This window comes from Corvus cornix, chromosome 3, assembly GCF_000738735.6.
Source record: "Corvus cornix cornix isolate S_Up_H32 chromosome 3, ASM73873v5, whole genome shotgun sequence".
In the NCBI taxonomy this organism is placed as follows: domain Eukaryota; kingdom Metazoa; phylum Chordata; class Aves; order Passeriformes; family Corvidae; genus Corvus; species Corvus cornix.
In genome coordinates, this window is record NC_047056.1 from 85,462,866 (window position 1) to 85,482,764 (window position 19,899).

Below are 19,899 nucleotides of genomic sequence, written 5' to 3' on the forward strand. Positions count from 1 at the left end.
TGGCAATGCCTACACACTGAAAGTGATTAAATTTAACTGACTGCCTTACAAGTGACGTTTTCTCAATCACCTTTTTTAACACGGCTAATTAGACATTAGAGACTGAAAATAATGGAAACCCTTTCCTTTATTCTAACAGCAAGATGCTGGGCCTCTAGATCAGAGTGAATAAAGATTAATGCAGAAAAAAATGTTCTGCCCAAAAGCAGCAAGAAAAAAACCTAAATGGATCTCACCAAAGTTCAAAAAGTTAGCATTTATGTGTTCAATATAATAAAAACATGAAATCCTTCCCTTAAAAAAACGTACCAAGTTGTCTGCAGACACCAAGCAATAGTAAGCTCTGCTCCTAAACCACTTCACACAATCCATGAAAAATCATACATGTATGCACACATCATACGCACATGCATACATGTCAAATTTCAAATGGTAAGAATGAAATAGCAATGAAAGATTAATGAGGTACTGTTTATCCACCTAAAAATTAACTGTCTTCAAAACATATTTCTAGTCTTTATTTATTGTACTGCTGTAAAAATGCAAAATTCACTTTTAACTTCTGAATTATTAATTTCTAGATCTTTTGGCTAAGGAGGTAATAAATCTTAACACTGGTAAAAACAAGTGTAGCATACACCACAGGAATTTTCTACTTTGTGATTGAGTGTTTTCTTTCCTTGTTCTTCTTCCTCTGTTTACTGATCATTTATCTCTCGCATTGCAGCTTGCCTCCTGAGATGACACAAACAATATTGTATTTAGCTTTGCTGTTCTACAAAGTGGGGAATAAAAGACTTAAAGCTGGCACGAAGCTTGCAGCAGGTCAGTTCAGATGAGCCCAATGTACTGGTCTTGGGGGCTATCTGGAAAGCACTAGAACCAGCACTGCCCTGGGCACCAAGTGTACTGATATTGCCTAAATGCCCCCTCTGCCTCTGAGACCATATCAAGAACCTTGGTTATCTGAAGACCACACCTGGTCAGGGCTGGACAAATAAAACTGGCTTGGAAACAAGGTTGTTTCATGGTTACAGAGTAAGTTTTCCATCAATGTCAAATCTCTTGGCTCTGCTGCAAAACCTGGTGATTTCCAGTATAATGCAAGCTCTTTTTCCAAAGTAGTAGTAATTCCTAGATCTACAGGAACAGAAAGTTTAGTTTGTATTAAGGATTCAAACACAACCCAAGGAATTAATTTATATACACAACATGGAAAGAGAAGTGCAGACACTATGTCATTTTATGCAGCAATCTAATAATATCACTGAGAGCTTTTTGAAATAACACTACCAGCCTACTGCCTTCAGGGAACAAGAGACTGACAGTTCTCAAAAGGAATGTTAAGACCTCAGTTCTTACCTCTCATTCTGTTATCAGCATAATTCTCTTTCAAGCAGCTGCAGGATACCTGCATGAAGGAGAGGTCACTATTGCTAAAGGAAGATGAAGCCCTCATTCAAACAGAGGAGTGGTGAGATGGTGAGTAGCAGCACTTTATAGCTGCTACTGCATCAGATGACACTGACTTATGTGTACACAAGTCTGTATTTTAGTCTAGGAAAGAGAAGGCAGAAATCTGCAGGAGTAGGGGGAACATGCCATGCAACACATGCACAGTTGTCCAAAATATCCCAGCCTGCATGTGTTGTTCAGAGAGCAACTGCAAGTGACTATACAGTTTGCAAGTAAATATGAACTTCCTATGCTCCAAGGACGTGTTGGGGTCATCACGCCTCTCACTACTGTCAAACGGCACATTCCTTTGGGACTTTGGGGTGTCAAACAGCCCTCACAAAAGCTACGGTACTGAGAGGGCTACCAAACCACATCTGGAGTAGGCAATAACAATTAAGAAAGAATGAATTTAATATTTTCTTAATTTGCTGTGTTCCTTGATAAACTTACATGCAAATACCACATAACTTTCTGCACCATCCATTTTCCTCAAAGAACAAACCTAATTCAAGCTGCCTTAAATGGATGGGATCTACTGTTACCCCCACAACCCAAAAAAAGGGGGGAAAAAAAGAAAAAAAAAGGAAAAGAAAAAGAAGTGGCTACTTCTGTCAGGATACTTCTGCTTTTCTGATCACAAAAGCATGCTTCACACTTTCAGATTTCCAGAGACAGAAAGCAAGACACATTTTTCAACAGTGACAGAACTATCTAAATACTTGTTTCCTAAAAACAGTTTAAAGTCTTCATTATGAATCAAGGAATATTTTGTAACTTTAGCTCCCTTAAACAGATATTCAAAGTTTAGCCAGTAGCCAAATCCAATAATTCTGTTAAATAAAAGACAATTGAGATACCAGAACATAATTTAAATATTTAGACCTTAATAGCATCATCATAATATAAAATTATGAATAAAAATCGGCATTGTTATAGTGAGAATGTATTAAAGATATCTTTGTGCCATAAGGACTTGCCTAATACAACTCTAATAAAAGTACTCTTTGCAGTATATACATTGCTGAACTGTAGATGCTCAGATGATCATTTGAGCACCTTGTAAATTATGGGGAACCCCTGCCCCATATGTTACAAAGACTATGATACAACATTCCATATCAAATGCAAAATCACTTCACTATATATACTATTATTGCTATATTAATTTCCAAAGTACAAAATTATTAATTATATATAAAAAAGCCTCCCCAGAATTTTGGTAATTAGCAGAACATTTCAGTTTTTTTAATTGCTTTCATTAGAGTAATTTGTTCATTTTATTAACACCAGATGCAATAACACAATGCTAAAAATAAACATGCATTATACAACAAATTTGTATTTTTCAAAAAATTTTCATTACAATTAGTGTACAATTAGTGAATGCACATGGAACTCTTTCCCCCCACCTTTAGTGAATTATTGTTTGAAACAGAGAAAAGGGAAGGAAGGAGAAACCAAACAACGCTATTCAGCACCAGTAGAAAGTCAACAGACCTTTAACTTTCCTGTATATCAAAAACATTTTATCTGTGTCACTAAACAGGTAAAGTTTACAATATTGTCTCATTTGAAGATGTATTGATTTATATTTACAATACTTTATAGTCAATAAAACATTTTAACAATATTTAAAAATTGCTTAAGTTCATAAAAGTATTGCAGAAATTTATAACATTTACTTATTTTAAGTACATACAAGGAAGTCCATGTAAAATTGTCCATGTTCATCTGAAGAACTGACAGAGTAAGGAACCATCTTAATATAGTTTGCAAAACCCCAATTATTTGAAGGCAGCTGTCATTGAACATTCAAAAATCCTTAGTTGCCATTTGCTTCTGAAAACAAAAGTTCCAGTAATAAAATTTGAGTATGTAAACTAAGATGTTTTTGAGATCAGTAGAAAATATATTCCCACAGGCATAACATATTTAACAATGACAGTAATGACTTTGTACAAAACTGTTAAGCTGTAGCAGATACAGTCATTTTCAAATATCCAGTATTTTAGCAGCTCATTGTGTTTCCAGTTAAACTTCCTACAGTGCTAAAATACGACAAGTGAACACGTAAGACATTCTTAGAATTTTAAAATCCAATTTATTTTTGGCATCTAAAGCCTCTTGTAAAATGTAGCCAAGTAACATCGACTTCTGTTGTCTGAGAGCCAATAACCAACCAAACAAAAGTACACACTGTGCTTTAATCTCCAAATAATTAGGTACCCAAAATTAAGAAAAAGTAATAGAAAAGTAAAAAGAACAAAATAAAAAAATATTGCACAGTCACATTACCTAGAAAGTAAAGTTGATGTTAAAAAGCCCTAAGTGTGGATGATATAAATTATCTTCCATATAAAAAGTATAAATATCTCTTAAAATACAGCTGCAGCTATACTTTAACACCACACATTATCTGAATTCATCTGTTAATGAGGTAATAACCAAGTCTCTTACAATGCTTTTTTCTACTGAAAATATTTTAGGGCAGCAACAAGAAAGAATTTTTCTAAAAATATTTCTGAATCAAGAACAGCAATGTGTGCAGCTCTCCCTATGAGAGAATCTGCTGTATTGGGTAATGCATTAATTACATTATAACGAACCAAATTACATTCCTTATTTTGAAGAACTGGCAGAAGCAGGTTCTGGATCATTTCAGCATAAACTGGTCCTGTAGAGGAAAAGAAAAGTAGTGCTGTGTGAATTGCCAGAAACAAACACAATTCTTTGATCTTGAACTCAAAATGAACACATTCCAGAGTAAGAGAAGTAAGGAAATGTGTTATGCTGTGGCTCTGTTAAGATAGAATATACAGAAAGTTTAATTTCCTCTAGAAATGCTGGAGAAATGATTTGAAGCTATGCATTTTAGTATTTGTACATTTATAGTGAGAATGCACTTATCAGTAATAATTTATTACACTAAAGTTTTTTGTTAATATATAATAATAGAATGCAATTGTGCTAGGATATCTCAGCAGTAAATACAGCAACTGGCCCTAACTGATTATGGAAAAATTACCTTTTCTTTCAGTGCTATTATTAAGCCGCAGTTAAATACAGCCCAGGGCTTGATGCTACAATTTGATATCCTCAGAAATCAAAATTATTTGTCCTCCCTGTTCATGGAACAGTGCATGAAGGGCTGTGTCTATCTCACCTAACTTTCAGCAAAGTCAGTAAGTTAGAAACCTGTTCAGTCTCATCTCCATCTGCATGTAATAGAACAGGACAGATACAGAAAGCAAGTCAGCCTCCACGTGGATTTTCTCTCTCTCCTACTACAAAGTAAGCCCAGAGTTTCTAAACACATAATAGAGGTGCCTCAGTTAAGCAATCAAAATTAAATGGGAGGAAATGGGATTGATACGTGTGAGGTTTTAACCCGAGTAGTTTGTTTATTTTGCAGGATATTTATTACCTGATTGTTTATCCTTTAAAGCTGTTTTACACATCTCAATGCGAGCAGAGTGATAAGGAACATAACGATCCTGCAGAGATCCTACTAACACAATGTTTTTGAAGTAATGAAGACCTACAAGAAAAAAGGTTATCACTTACAGCAAATCTATTGCTACAGAATAATTAAACATTTTACAACTGATATTTGGCACTAATTTATACAGGATCTTGCACAAAAAGGGAGAAAAATCAATTACAATAGGTAGGGCTACAAAATAACGAGATGTTTGGTACCAGCCTTTTCTCTGTACATATTTAATACACTTGGTCATGGCTCAGTTGTAAAGTTTCCCATTAAACTAAGTATAGTTCAAACCTTCATCTTTTTTCTTAGGAATACAGTGCTTGGTTTCTGGCTGTACAGAAGAGAGTAAAGCCTCCACATAGCTTAAAGAAACCTAAAGATGGATGGTGATTTTTCAGACAACAGCTGCATTAGAATTCATGCCTAGCACCGACACATACATGATACAGCCCACCTAATGCAGGTGCCTCTATTAGGCACTGCCTCACTGTAAGGTTTAACCAGCTTGAGCAGAGGTGCAGGATCCACCCAACATAACACCTGAAGTATAATTAAACCTTTATAACTAAACCCAGACTTCCTACTTCTTGGACAAGCACGCTAATAGTAGAATGATGCAAAGGTAGGAACCCCCAGTAATGACAGTTACGGTCCTTAAAGACATTTAGTTGTTAAATTTTCTTTAGAAAGCAGCAGCAGATTTCTGGTGCTGCCCACCTGCTTTAGGCCAAACACAATGAAGCACTTTAAGAAAATAGTTTGCCTTAGAACAGCCCCTTCTGAGTATCACATTTTAGATGTAAGTATCAGGAATTTTTCCTTTTGAGAAAAGTGTTTGATCGAAATCTTCAGCAGGAGCAAAGAAGGTATATAGGGTATTTCATAAGATAAGTGAGTTTTACTGTTTACCTATTCTTCATCCATTTTGGGGTTAAGCAACAGGAGGATGTGCTTAACAGGTATGTTCTTTGGCAAATTTGAAATCTAGAGCCACAAGCCACCATACAACAACGTAGCTGAAACCTTGACCCTCAAAACACCACCTGCTGGATCCACAGCAAATTTTAGTTTTTGCTGCCTTAGGGGTTTTCCCAGATGGAAAGCCAATGTCCAAACAAGACACCACATTAAGCAACAACAGATGTTTCTTCATCTTAGACCCCTATTTTCCTATACTATTACAAAAATCAACAGAAGTTGCAAAATCAGGGCTACACTTCTCAACAGTGCTGTCAATCTCTTGCATGTACCCTGGGGTTAAGTGACTTCTGGAAAGACTTATGTTTAGAATCCCTATAGAGACCAGTATACAAATTCCCTGTATCGAGAATCTGGAAAGAGGAATTGTGGGTTGGGGAATCCCAAATGCCTCTCACCTTGAGTCTGAGAGTCAAGCACAGCCAATGCTGTATGCCCACTGAGTGAAGAAAGAGATGACAGGACAGAAGCAGGCCTTGTACAGATACCAACAGTTAAAGGCACCAACAGCTACAGCGTACATACCGTATATTAACTCACACCTCAAAGAAAAACTTTCTTCCTTCTCTATGAGGGAAGCATAAAACTTACTTTCTTTTCTCCTTATCTAAAATTATTAATTTTTCACATCTCTTTCTCCTTTCTCCCCAAGCCTTTCTTCTCCCTTACACCGAACTCACTGAGGGACCTGGAGACAAGATGGTATATGAGGCTGTGGCCCAAAATATAGCTCTTTCCATCTCTTTGGTAAGAAAGAAAAGCAGAAACTGAGCCTGAAGACTTCTATATTCCTTCTACTATTTATGAGAAACAAAGCCTGAAATGCAGATGGCTCTTGAGACGATGCTATCCAGGTATTTCAAAAATCCTGTCATATAAACGTCTGTCATCAGAAAATATGTCACATTTCTACAACAGAAAATAATACTCAAATGACAGTGTCTCTAGTCATGTTGAGATACATACACATAAAACCATGCAATGTGAATTTTTTTGAAGCCAACTAATTAATTAATCTGATTCTCTTAAGAGGGGTCCCACAGTCTTATTCAGCATCTAGTGTGTAACTTCTCACACAACTTCTGTTTATATTCAAACCTTTATTTTCAAAAGACTGCAAAGCTAGATTGAGTTCACCTTCAAATACCAGTTCAGCCTTAAATATTACCTTATCATCAACAAAATCACTTTGTGATAGTAGATTCTGAAGAGGAGGGTAAAAAAAAAAAAAATCCAAGTTTTTCTAAAACCAATTTCTGATCAATATTCCTATCTTACCTATAATTTTTCTTCTTGCTCCTTATTTTATTCTGCTTTTTCCAAGTCATGTAAATTTTATATTCAAGCACCTCAAGAGCTATATGCCAGTCTTTTCCTGCCCATATCTTTGTACTTCGTTGCTCTTAACAAAATTCCAGCTGTGACAACCTAGAAATATTTTGATGTAGGAGTGTGCCCAGATTTTTCACAAAAAACCACAAGCATCTCTGGCTCCACAACTGCTTGACTGACACACATTCAGAAACACCTGTCAGATGAATCCTCAGTAACTTTATAATGCTTAATGGAAACTACCCGCCTGCTGGCACATTATCCACTGGAAAACGCGTTCTTGGCCAACAGTTGAAATAAGAATATTAAACCCAGAGAAAACTGTATGAATTATACAGTATGAATAATCTAATCTGGGTTTTAGCTATTATGCTAAGTACAACTTCTCCTTCCTTTTCGAAAATGAGTTTTTGTTTTCCTTGACCATCTTAATGAGGTAATAAAAGACCATTTAGCAAAAACTTTAAAGTCAAATTTTACACTTATAGTATAGATAAGAAAGGCAGATACAGAAACAGGTCATCCTAAATGTGTATGAAATGTACTTGACTCGCCACACAGTGGCTCATAGATAGATATTAAAAAAATCCCCTATTTAACTATTGGTTGCACTCAAGTTCTGATCAAAAAATGGTTTACTGTTTACTTGAAGCATACAGGACTAAAGTAACTCTTAAATATTAAAACTGAAACAGGAGCTTTTTTGAAAATAATTTTTTTTTTTTTAGGTTTCCTATTCACATTTATACACAGTTGCCTTTAAGAGATAGGAAGCATTAAGAAAGCTTACCTGCTTTTTTACTAAGTTTATATAAGAATGTCTTTCGTGGATCTGAATGGTCTCGACATGTCAATTGCAATAAAGAACCAGACTTCTTCCATTTCTGCATAAACCACAGTCCTGCATTGTTAGGTACAACATGAGTATAGATTCACAATAAAATATAAAAACTAATTAAACACAAGTATAATATGTAAAGTTCATAACAGCCTCTCAGATGTTAATTTTACTTTTCATGTAAGCATTGTCAAGCTCAGAAACAGTTTAAATTTTCGTTTTCTTTCCTATCTATATGAAGCATGAAGGCCTTTATTTCCACTACTGTACATGCCTGCCCACAAAAAATAACTTCCAGAAAGTGTAAATACAGTAAGCCAGAATATACATATTCTATTTTGATAATTTATATAATATTAGAACATTCTGATGTTCAAAAAACAACAGGCATTACTTCTCCAATTTCTAAACTGAACTCATTAAATGTAGCTTGAAAAAAGGAAGCAGAATTTTCTCACAGGAATACCACAGTATAATGTTTTCTATGGTGCTATATTCTCTTTATTAGTCAATGAGCCGGGTGGCTAACTGGCTTTTCAGAAAATCTTGCCTCCCTCACCATGCACATTTGCAGAAAAACACTGCAGGTTGTAAGGCATTTTTGAGAGAGAAAAGACACTAAGAGTTCAGAATTATTTTAATGCACCTTATCTAATTGTTTGGCAGATTAAGTATATTCAAATTCAGTTTATAGTAAATTGAGCTCAACAGATTAAAACTGGACTTTATTTATGCTGTAACAGAAAACCTGAACCAAACATACTGGAAAATACTTACACCAATCATCTCTTGCACATGCCTTTTATTGACACTTTATTTTTACAACCTTTCTCTCTTCTTGTGACAGTGAAATATGCAGTTTCTCGTAATTACAGTAATGCAGAAATGTGCACCCCACATGAAATTGCTAAGTGCATTTCAAAACAGTATTTCCCCTAAACTTACACTACTGAAAAGAATACGTCACCTGTATTAACAAGAGCACTGCTGTTGTAGAGGGTACCAAGATGTGGTCCAGACAGAGACAGGAAGGTATGAAGTTTGTTGAGGTAATACTTAAATCGATGTCTTGTGAGCACTGAACGGATTATTAAATTACCCAGTGAGTGTCCAATAAAGCTGTTTAAAAAGAAGAAGCAATATAACACAGAATTTTATGGCAGGATTTTTTTTTCTTTTAACGGAGAAAAAGAAAACCGGTGTCGTGAAATGCTAAAAGTGCACAGGAGAAAATTAATAAAACGTTTCCATTCAGAACCTGTATTTTATGCCATACAGAAGGCATAGCTTGTCCATGTCTCTTGAGCTGCACAAACTCATTACAAACATGTTTTGAACTTCTCCAGAAACATTTTATACAGCATTTTTGAAAAGCTAGCAAAACCAAACTATCCTTCCACCAGCATCTACCACCCAAACCCAAGATTATTTCTGGGCTCATTTCCTGTAGCACCGACTATTCAGAAAATATTTTATCAGCCATGTATGACTGAAAAAATCATTACTTTTGCATGTGATGGCACTCAGTATGATAAATGTACGAGCATTCCTGAAACAATCTAGTGAAGACAGATTCCAGAGGTAGTCCTAATAAGGGGGAACACCATTACTTAACTGGATCTAATTATTTAAAAACAGAAGCAACATCTCAGATCTGCTGAGCAGTTGGACCAAAAGAAGTGATTATTGGCTTGAGCAAGCAATTGAAGAATATGTCTCTGTCAGGAGAATATTACTCTTAGGTGTTTCCGGGAAAGATGGATAGGATTCTTTAGCTTCTTGTATCTAAGATAAATATTACTTAATCTGAGGTGCTTAACGTTGCATATGTAAGTCTATATAAGGCATTTCTTTAAAACGGACACTACAAAATTAAGCAATTATAGTTATTATGCTTACAGATCCCTGCTGAGGTAAGGACCACATCAGACTAGGCACTGACTTAAAAGTATATGGTAGGGACCAGACTCATAAAGTTAGAAGGAAAAATGCCTTCCTGCATTACGGATGCAATCTCAGGATATGGTGAAAACAGAAAACCATCCAAAATTATGTATAATTGAACTACCATTGCTGGATCACATATGTGCTACAATATTATACCTCTAAGATCATCCTTCCTGTTTGCTCTGTATCACTACATTCATCAACAAAAGTAGCTAAAACAAAGCTTCCTGTAACATCTGTATAAAATACAGTGCTAAAAGATTACTTGACTGTTCAAATGCTTCCCAAGCAAGAATTGTTGCCTTGGAAAACACCAATTTAAAGGTAAATTACAAAAATTCAAACATTTGGTTATAGAATGGCAGAACCACCCTGAACTCCTAAACAATTATGCATTCCTATGACAGAAAAAGGCCTTTTGTTCATTATTAATACATAGTTTAAGCATGTATGTATATTCTTCTCAGTTACTTTTACTAATAGATTTTCAAAATTACTTGTATGAGAAATTCTTTGCCTCAGCTTGCTATATTTGCCTAACTAATTTTGAAATGAAAGATTATGTATCCTCTGAGGTGTCAGCACAACAGCAGTGCATTTGCAAAATGAAACACTGAGCTGCTCTCTTGAATACTAAAATTTAAAACTATTCTCTTAGAGTACTTCATGAAATCCACGCAAGAACAACAAAACTACAGATTTCTTTAAGAACAAGTAAATGACCACAGAAACTCAGTTGATCCTGAAGATGATCTGCATGATGTAACTTCTCTTGAGTAAAACATTGTTTTCTACAGAAGATCTGAACGTTAGCAGAGATACTCTCTTGACAGTTCTCCTACAGTTCAGACAGTGTTTATTAAAAGTCATTAAAGGGATGAAAAACTCTTATATTGTACCATAACAAAGGGCATTTTCTGTGAAAAATTCAGAAATCCATCTATCAATTCTATCATCCCTAAGAATAAGGGCATACCTGAACCAAAACTTCAGAAACATGGCAGACCCATTTTAAGGAAAACCGGGTGCTCACAATCAGCTATGTGAATGTACCTCAAAGATTAAACACTTGTACTTAACTGGAAAAGACTTAGAAATAAAACAGAGGTTACAGTAGTATGTTGTGGTCCAATTCTGATGCTTAGGTGAACACATGATAAGCCTTAAATTTGTTTTCTAGTAGAGAAAGGTTTAACAATTTGCTCAAATCAAAAAGCAGAGAAAAAGGAGAACCCTTCAAATAGGGTCTTGAAAGGATAAGACAGGAATGTAATCCATCCTACTCATGGGATGCTCTGCAAAAGCAATGAGCACTAGGTGACAGTATTACAATCTTCTGAATGCATCATTAACACACTGAAGTTAACAGAATTATCGTTTTTATACATGCTTTATGATACAAGTCTACCAATTCAGATCATACTAGAAAATCAGACACAGCAAAACCTCATTATTCTGTGCCAATAAACAAAAACCCAGTCCAACTATAAAAATTCATGGTAGAAAGAAAAATCAATCAAGATTCATAATCAATGATGTGCTGAAACAACAAACACATGTTTTACTATACACATAGCATTAAAAAATTTCCTTTTTTTAATGAGCCAATGTTACTTAGAGACGAGGATGACAAGCTGATTAATCCACCTGAGGTCAAAGTCCAATACAAGTCATCAGAAATTACATAAGACCTGACATGTGCAAAACAGTTTCTGAAACTACACTGTAAGAGCAGGTGGTTTATTCCCTAGCTGCGTGGTTACCTGGGAGGGCTTCCATCCTCGCAGATACTCAGAACTTGAATGGGTATGACTGAGCAACCTGACGTGCTTCCAATGCATTACCTTTGATGGTGGCATTGGTATGAGTGGGTAACTGATCCAAATAACCTCCAGATGCCCCCTCAACCTAAAGCCTCCCATGATTCTTTACCAAACAGCTCTTTTATAAGGCAAATTGCATTTGTTTTGAATCACGCTTCCAGCTCACGCTTGCTGCACGCTTGTAGTGAGCACAAAAATTTTGTTCAGAGATGAACAAACGTGTTAGATAGTGAATTGCTGCAATAACTGATATTAGCTCTGGAGGTACCAAAAACGTTTCCTGAAGCTGACACTATTCTAATGGTACAGGGAGTGTCTTTTCTCAGTACAGGAATGTAACGCAGTAAATCAGATTTCCGCATTACTTGAGAGCACGAGACTCTGCATTTATCCAAATAAAGGGCAGAATCTCCAAACATCTCTGGACTTGTCTTGACCTGAGCTGATTTTAATTTGTTTAAGCTGTGACAACAATCATCTGCCAGTGAAGTAACAACTCAGGTCTAAAGTTGTTTTAGTTTCACTACAGTTTCAATTAATAACAAGTAGTTGTTCTGTGTGGCTTGACTGTGTATCATCAGAATGAAGTGTGGTGTGGAAGAGTGCAGGTACAGGTATCATATGGCAGAGGTCCCCAATGGTCTATTAATGGTCACTGCAGGAGCACAATTGTGTAACTCAGGAGAAAAAGCTGGCATTAGAGATAACACAGAATGGGAGGGAAAAAAGAGTAAATGGGAAACGAAAGAGCATATGGGCCATCTGGAAATATAGAAATATGAAATTAATCTATCCAGACCCAAGGCCAAGGAAGCTGGAATTCCCACCATGAACATCATTGTCCTTATACTGAAGCCCTGGAATGCTGATGTCCTACTGCTTAAACAAGACAAAATCCACCAATCTTAGGATGTTGGCTTTTTTTGCCATACAAAATCATGGATCTAGAGACTGATGTCTATTTTGACTGGGTTATGGAGCAGGACTTGTAGAGAGAACACTTCCTTTAGGAGATGGGAAGATTTTATGAGGAGAAACCAGCATCATTCAGGAGACCACAGATAACTGCAAGGTCTGCTTTCTACAGTAGCGTAACAAAAATAAGGCAGGAAAGCATTGGCTGCTTGAGCAGAGGATTTCTCAGCAATACTTTCTGGGTTGTCCCTTCAAGGCCTTGCACAGAAGCATGTCTTTCTGACAGCTCTCTCATGTAGTTACCAGGGAACAGCTACAGGATTTGCTGGCAGATTTAACATTCTCATAAGAAAAGCTTAAGTTGAGAAAAGAAAACTTCTGCTTCAGACAGTATACACCTTAAAAAGGAAACTAAAATAAAAATTCATAGTTTTTTTTTCTTTCAAGTGACGAGTAACAAATAAAAGTGAAAAAATATTTACAAATTGTAAGTCTCATGAGAGAAGCAAGCCAAAAGCAAACAAGAGTTTAGTTCTCAGGGATGACTAATGATAAGGTAAGTGGGTGGGTTTGCTCACTACAGCCTTCAGACAACAGCCTGGGAGAGAAGATCCTGGTGTGTGCTGGTGGATTACAGAACTCTTCTCTCCCATACCAAGAGTGCTACTACGTAGTCTGTGAAACAAAAATATGATCGGATAGTGCCTCTTTAATTTTTAAACAAACAGTTTAGACAAAATTAGGCATGTCAAATCTTGCCTATCTCAAACCAGAAACATTTGTTTAAATAGTGAGATTATGTTTAAATGTTTTAGATGTTTCCTCCAGCTCAATAAAGCCTACCAAATACATGTACATGCAGAAACTTGCCAGAAACACGTGACTAGCAAGTAAAAAAACCTTCTGGATGGATAATTTGAGGATGCCTGAAAAAATCAATGAAGTCAGGCTTGAATTAGCTCCTGTCATCTATAGATGAGCTAACTCCAGCAACACTGCTGAGTTGGTAAGGTAGTCTGCCCAAAAGGTGCACCCTACTTTGAGAAAATAAATGCAACAGGCATTCCCTGGAAGTAAATGTAAAAGAAAACAGGAATGCATAGACTCTGGTAAGCCCTCTAGTAAGATGTAAAACATGCTCTTTAGCAGATGAAACATTCAGGAAACATAAGAAAATAATGAAATACATTATCATGCAGCTGCCCTTCAACGTCACAGGTAAGATGAAAGTGCCCTGTAGGAATGACAAGACAAGCAGTCTGCCATGTCATACTTGGTGAAGGGACTATAAAATCAGAAGGAACCTAACTTCACCCTGGCATAGTGCTACTACAGTTTCCTTCAACTTTCTCAAAATACTATCTGTTTTTCTGCAGAACCCTATTATGTAGGATCTGTGGAAGCACAGGACAGCAATTAATTAAATGCAATGCTTAACCTCTGCCCCAAACCCAGCAACAGATGAGCTTACAGCATTGTTCAGTCTTCTTTCATTTGGCAATTCCCTCTCTCCATTGTCCTCCTTCCCCCTACTCCTCCCCCCTGCCAAATTGCTTTTTCCCATCTCTCTTTTGGCCTGCTCCTGAGCATCACAGTTTGGAACAACCCAGGGTTCTAGTTTTAAGTTTATTTCTGTAAATAGTATAGAACAGATATTACCTGATTTTTGAAAGGGGTGGATTATAAATTTGTATATACTGTATAATTTCATCTAAAAGACGATCTGTCATGGATTCAAAATCAGCAAAGGTATCATTCTGTAAAATAAAGGAAATAAAAAATAACTGTATTTTCTAATGCAGCAATATACATTCTGCATTCAGCCTGAATTCTTATTCCCCAGTGTTTTGATCAACAGAACACAAATAAAAGCATCGATATTAACTCTGAATACAAACACTACAGCTAGTTATTATAAATTTTTCATGTCATTTTCTTGTAACATGGAATAAAGTGATACACATTTTACTGTAAGACTACTTTCTTCTAATACACCAAAACAAATCTTAATGCTACATGCCCAGCCGTACTTCTAAGCTGTTCTCTACACTTAAGCTTATCTGTAGTGAAACAGAAGACCAAACTGCATGTTCAGAATTAAATCCCACTGCCCATGAAATAGAGATGAGACAATTACTGCAACAGCAGTCTACATTAATACTGTTTATTCAAAATGAAACAAACGAACAAACAAAATCCTTAAGGCCTTATGCCCAGCTCATAGCTGATTATCTCTAATGATCAGCAGTATGAAATTAAAAGAGATAGGCAAAGTCTGCCTAAAACTTTTCAACACAAGTTCCAATGGATCTGTGCTAAAATCTGTAATGTTCAACATATTGGTAAACGATCTGGGAAAGGGAAGAAGGAAATGAAGTATCAGTTTGTAGATAAAACAAAATATCCAGGATAGACAAATCTAGAACCAACCAGAATTTCAGAAGAATCTTATACTACTGCATGCCTGGGTGATAAAATGGCAAGAAATGCAAACGCATGCTACAAAGGGAAAGCCAGCCCTAACTGTATATGGAAACAATAATCTGTACATCTGTGTAGCATATAATCAGCTGTGTTAGGAAAGCAAGGAAAGAAAATAGCAAGATAGCATTTTGTCAGTCCATACTGCACAAGCATCTTAAATGCCCTGTCTAATTCTCATAATTCGATTTTAAATGACAAGAAATTTCAAGTGGGCAGGGAAAGGTATCATGGATGAACAGAAACTGTCTCACATCTAGTTGTAAGAAATATTAAATGGACTAAGTCTCTTCAGTTGCCGCCTGAGGAAGAAATTTTACTTGTTTATAAAATACATGATTAACTGAAGCAGTGAATGAGGAATGATTATTAAATATTTTTTCCAAAACAAGCTGTAAGGTAAATTATTTCAATATCCTTGTTTGCAACTGAATTATTAATGTATACAAACTGCAGAATTAACCTCAACTGTATGCTGTGGATACAGAAGTAAAAACATTCAAAAAGAATCAGCCAACACTAAGGAGAAACGTCTGTCAGTAGCTATTAGGCTCAGTGGTCTCAGTGGAATCCACAAATCAGAAGGTCTCACAGCTGCTGACTGACACAAACTATAGGGCTAGAGAAGAGAAAGCCTGGCTTGGTGCCTGTCCAGCCTGTTCCACAAAGCGTCCCAGCAGCTACTGCTAGAAAAATGCTAGTGCACTAAATGAAGCTTTTGTTTGAGCCATTGATGAGACTTTGTTCTAGTTCATCTCTGAAGTACGTGTAATACAATATGTAACACACACACAAAAAAAGTAAAAATTAGTCTTTTGTGCTTTGTCAAGTTTACTTCATCAGAAAATAGTAAAATTCACAAAAGTTTAACACAAGAGGTAATTTGATATTGGTTCAGTGTGATGATGTAGATCTTGCAGCATGCTGACAAAAGAACGAGAGACAGATATTTTGTATTTCTCAGATCCTCTGAAATAACACATCTCCCTTCTTGCTACACCAGTTTTCACTATTACCATTTGTACCACTAGGACTGAGCATATTTTATCCACAATCCAAACTGCTTATGCTGAGAACTTAGGAGACACAGTACACACAACAAAATGGTAGCAACAAATGTTGCCTGTTAAAATATTTACCTTCAATACCATATTGTAATTACTTTGACACAAGCCACAGATCAAATCAAGGATGTATGAGAATACAATAAAAACATATAAAATGTGGTAAACAAAATAGTGCCCTTAAATAAATATGTCTAAAGGTTTACACTGTTCATAACTTTACAAAAATTCGTAGCTGGCAAATACATACCTGATTCCTTTCAGACATAAGAAATTCAACTCTTCCTCCAGGCAGCCCTAGCTCAATGTAAGTCTTCACTAATCTTAGATCTGCGCTGTTACCTTCAAAAGAAAAATAACAATTGAGTTAGATTCTGCAAAGTTAACTTGCAATAAAAGCACTCAATAAAAGCACTGAAAAGAATCTCTGGCAGAACTTTTTATTTAAACACAGCTAATGATATTCAGCCCTAATTAAAATTCAGTGAGACTTTGAAAGATAAACTACAATGTCAAATTAAGTGACAAAATGGTTATGAAAATGACATTTGATGCAAACACTTTTAAAAAAGCAAGGATGTAGGAAATCATGTTTGATTTTGTCTTAGCATCCAACTGATACATAGCACTGTGAACATTACATTCTCGGAAGCCTAATTTTGATAAAGACAAAGAACTCAGAGCTCGCTTAAAGAATTCAGTGAAGGAGTATTTTCATAAAATGAAAAGGCAGAGTGAACTGTCAGCAGATAAAGATACATTTAGACTGGTACCCAAAACAACAAATGCTAGTTTAACTAGCATCCTGAAGATTTTTCCACATCAATAGTCATGGATACTTTTGAAGAAAGAGTAGCCTTTCTGCCTTAATTAGAGAACAGGATTTCTATTTACATCTATCCTTTATAGGAAATAGCTTGTATAAGCTTGCCATTTCATAAGAAAATTCTAACTATGTGGACTTTCATAAGGCTTCAAACACATGTATTTTTTAAACAACAGGCTTCTCGGTCAAGTTAACTTTTCTGCCACTTCTACATAGAGTAGCATGTGAATATCTACACTAGTAAGAGGGAATACCTCCAAGTCCTATCTTTAAAAGTACTTAACACAGGCTGCTTTCTGCCCAAAGGAGGAAAGAAAAACGACACTGTTATTTTATTTTTTTAACTTAGGAATTTGAAAAATGAAGAAGGTATCTGTGCAGTGTTGGTGCAGTCCAGTACTCTATTCTACTGCCCTCTTGTGTTTCTTTACATTGTTAATTTAAGGAGTGTCTCAAAAACCCACAAAACCTAGATGGGATATTATTTCTTAATATGCATATATGCTTTGAACTAAAAAGGTGAATATACTCAAGCTACTTAAACTTTACAACCCTTTCAATTAGCAAGCGATTTTCTCACTTCTACCACAGTAGAATCTTTGTCCTTGGAAATATTCAAAAACCCAACTGGACTGCATCCTGGACAACTTGCTGTAGGCGACCCTGCTCTGAACAGGGAAGTTGAACAAGACAATATTCAGTGATTCTTTTCACCCTCAACCCCTCTGTGACTCAGTGACTTAACCTTTTAAAAACTTATAAATAAACACCTGACTGTGTTTTACATGTACTATTTCTTTTTCCTAACAAGACACACATATTTCATTTTCCTTGACAACACAGCAATTCTAAAGAAAACAGCTTTGTCAGTAATTCCATTCTATTACCACAACACAGACAAATTCCTCTATGACATAAAAAACTTAAAGATGCACCTGATGTGAACTATGGCATTAAACAGATTTATGTGCAGGGAAGTTTTCTTTAAGAAGTCTTCTTAATTTAAAAGATTTTATGGAACATGTTGTCAAATGTAGCAGTCCAATGTCAGATTCCCATTTCCCTCCAGTGAACCTATTTCAGGTGTTCAGTTCAGAGTTCGAATGACCAAAGCTAAATCTCACGGGTAATCTGAACTGCTATCTTGTACAGTATCACATTTCCCAGCATACCATCTAGGCCATGGACACAGACAATAAGATGTACTCCTTTGTCTGAACACTCATCGTCTTCCGTACTGAAATAAGGCATTGAAGAAGCCAGTTTGAAAACATCACTATACATAAATCCAGGAAGTTTAAGTTGCCTCAATTCTTCTTTAGCCTGTAGGAAACTGGAACAAAAAAATACTTATTATACATTTACTATTGCTAGATAAATGTGGGGTCTTCCAGGATAGTTTTCTACTGTAATTTTGCTTTGTATTCCATGTAATTAATATGAACAAAAATATATTTATCAAATTACTACTTTCACAAAATAACCCAATTCCTCAAAATATTTTTACTGCAGATTCCCTACAGCCCCTTTTCCTCTGTAACAAAAACCGTATCTCAAGCTCTACTCTCTTCTCTCCTTTAACCATCTTTAAAAACTCTCAAGTATTTCTGAAACCACTGAAGATTCTGGGTTCATTGTGGTCTTGAGCAAGCAACAGCTTTGTTTCCATGCAATAACAAAATTATAGAAATTATAACCAATTGGAAGTCAAGTTTAAGATTTTCACTGACTTTTGATAATTCTTGCCAAACCCATTTCTTAGGTCAGCAGAGAGGTGGAGTCAGTGCTGTAATATCTCACCATAGGGTTCCTGTGGTAGGCTGAATAACTGATACTTGCTTCTGAAACAACCAGATCCAGACTTCTGATTATATATTCTATGAAGGCATGCACTATAAGGTTTTCAATAGCTGAGATCCTCACATGCTAGGAGCTCCTTGTGTTCCTCCCTTTCTTCCACTTCCCTTAGTTTTTGTGGATGACCTTCCTAATTGCATATCAGTTTCCCTGCAGCAGATACAGCTTTATGCTTTCTTATGCTTCCTTAATCCATCTGTTCCGCACGATGCCTTACAGCGCCATGCTGTACCCCATCCTCTTCTGCCTGCTCACTGCTTCCCTCCCATTCTACCTTTTGTTCTCTGTTTTCCCAGCTTTATCTTTAGCTCATTCCTCACTAACTGGCAGGAGCAGGCCTCAGTGAAGTCAGCCTGAACAGAAACCTCTGCTGGCAGCTGCTCTTATCACTCTGCAACAGAAGCTACTTGAGTTTGTACTCAAGGCATGTTTCCTGAACACACCAAGGGTGGTTCTTTATGGAGCAGATCATACCGTGTGGATTCACAATTATCTCATGTTCCAGGAGACTCTGCTTTTACCACGGCCAAGTCCTTGATTTTATTCCAAGTTCACTTTTATTGTTACAGAACAGCCTGAGTAGTCTCTGCTCTTCATCTCTCCCATTCCACACCAGTACCCACCATACAGTATTTCAGAAGCTACTTTTTTGGCCACTTCTAACCTGTTTTCCTCCATCTGACTGCTCAATCCTTCTTCCCGTTCTCAGCTGCTTTTCACAAACTATCTGGTTTTTTATCTCTTCTGCCAGCTCAGCATTGTTTCTACCCTTAAATTTTCTTCTCTCTCACAGCAACATTTTACTTCCAATACAACACATAAGCTGCTGCTTCACGTGTTCATTTAGCAGCAGGGGGTTATCAGGGAAACTCCGATGTTTACAGCAAGAA

At 36.3% G+C, this 19,899-nt stretch overlaps 1 protein-coding gene across 3 annotated transcripts in view; it reads right to left on the reverse strand.

Annotated features, from left to right (window-relative positions):
- Window positions 1–2,711: 2,711 nt before the first annotated feature.
- The window catches only part of FAM135A (family with sequence similarity 135 member A), a 79,690-nt gene continuing 62,502 nt past the window's right edge, over window positions 2,712–19,899 (reverse strand). For all 3 annotated transcript variants that reach the window (XM_010405604.4, XM_010405600.4, XM_010405612.4), the window contains 7 exons: window positions 18,325–18,485; window positions 16,577–16,668; window positions 14,441–14,538; window positions 9,064–9,215; window positions 8,049–8,159; window positions 4,883–4,996; window positions 2,712–4,132 (listed from right to left, as the gene is read on the reverse strand). In XM_010405604.4, coding sequence (XP_010403906.3) covers window positions 3,927–4,132; window positions 4,883–4,996; window positions 8,049–8,159; window positions 9,064–9,215; window positions 14,441–14,538; window positions 16,577–16,668; window positions 18,325–18,485 — 934 coding nt within the window. In that variant the 3' untranslated portion in view covers window positions 2,712–3,926. The remainder of the gene's footprint in view (window positions 4,133–4,882; window positions 4,997–8,048; window positions 8,160–9,063; window positions 9,216–14,440; window positions 14,539–16,576; window positions 16,669–18,324; window positions 18,486–19,899) is intronic.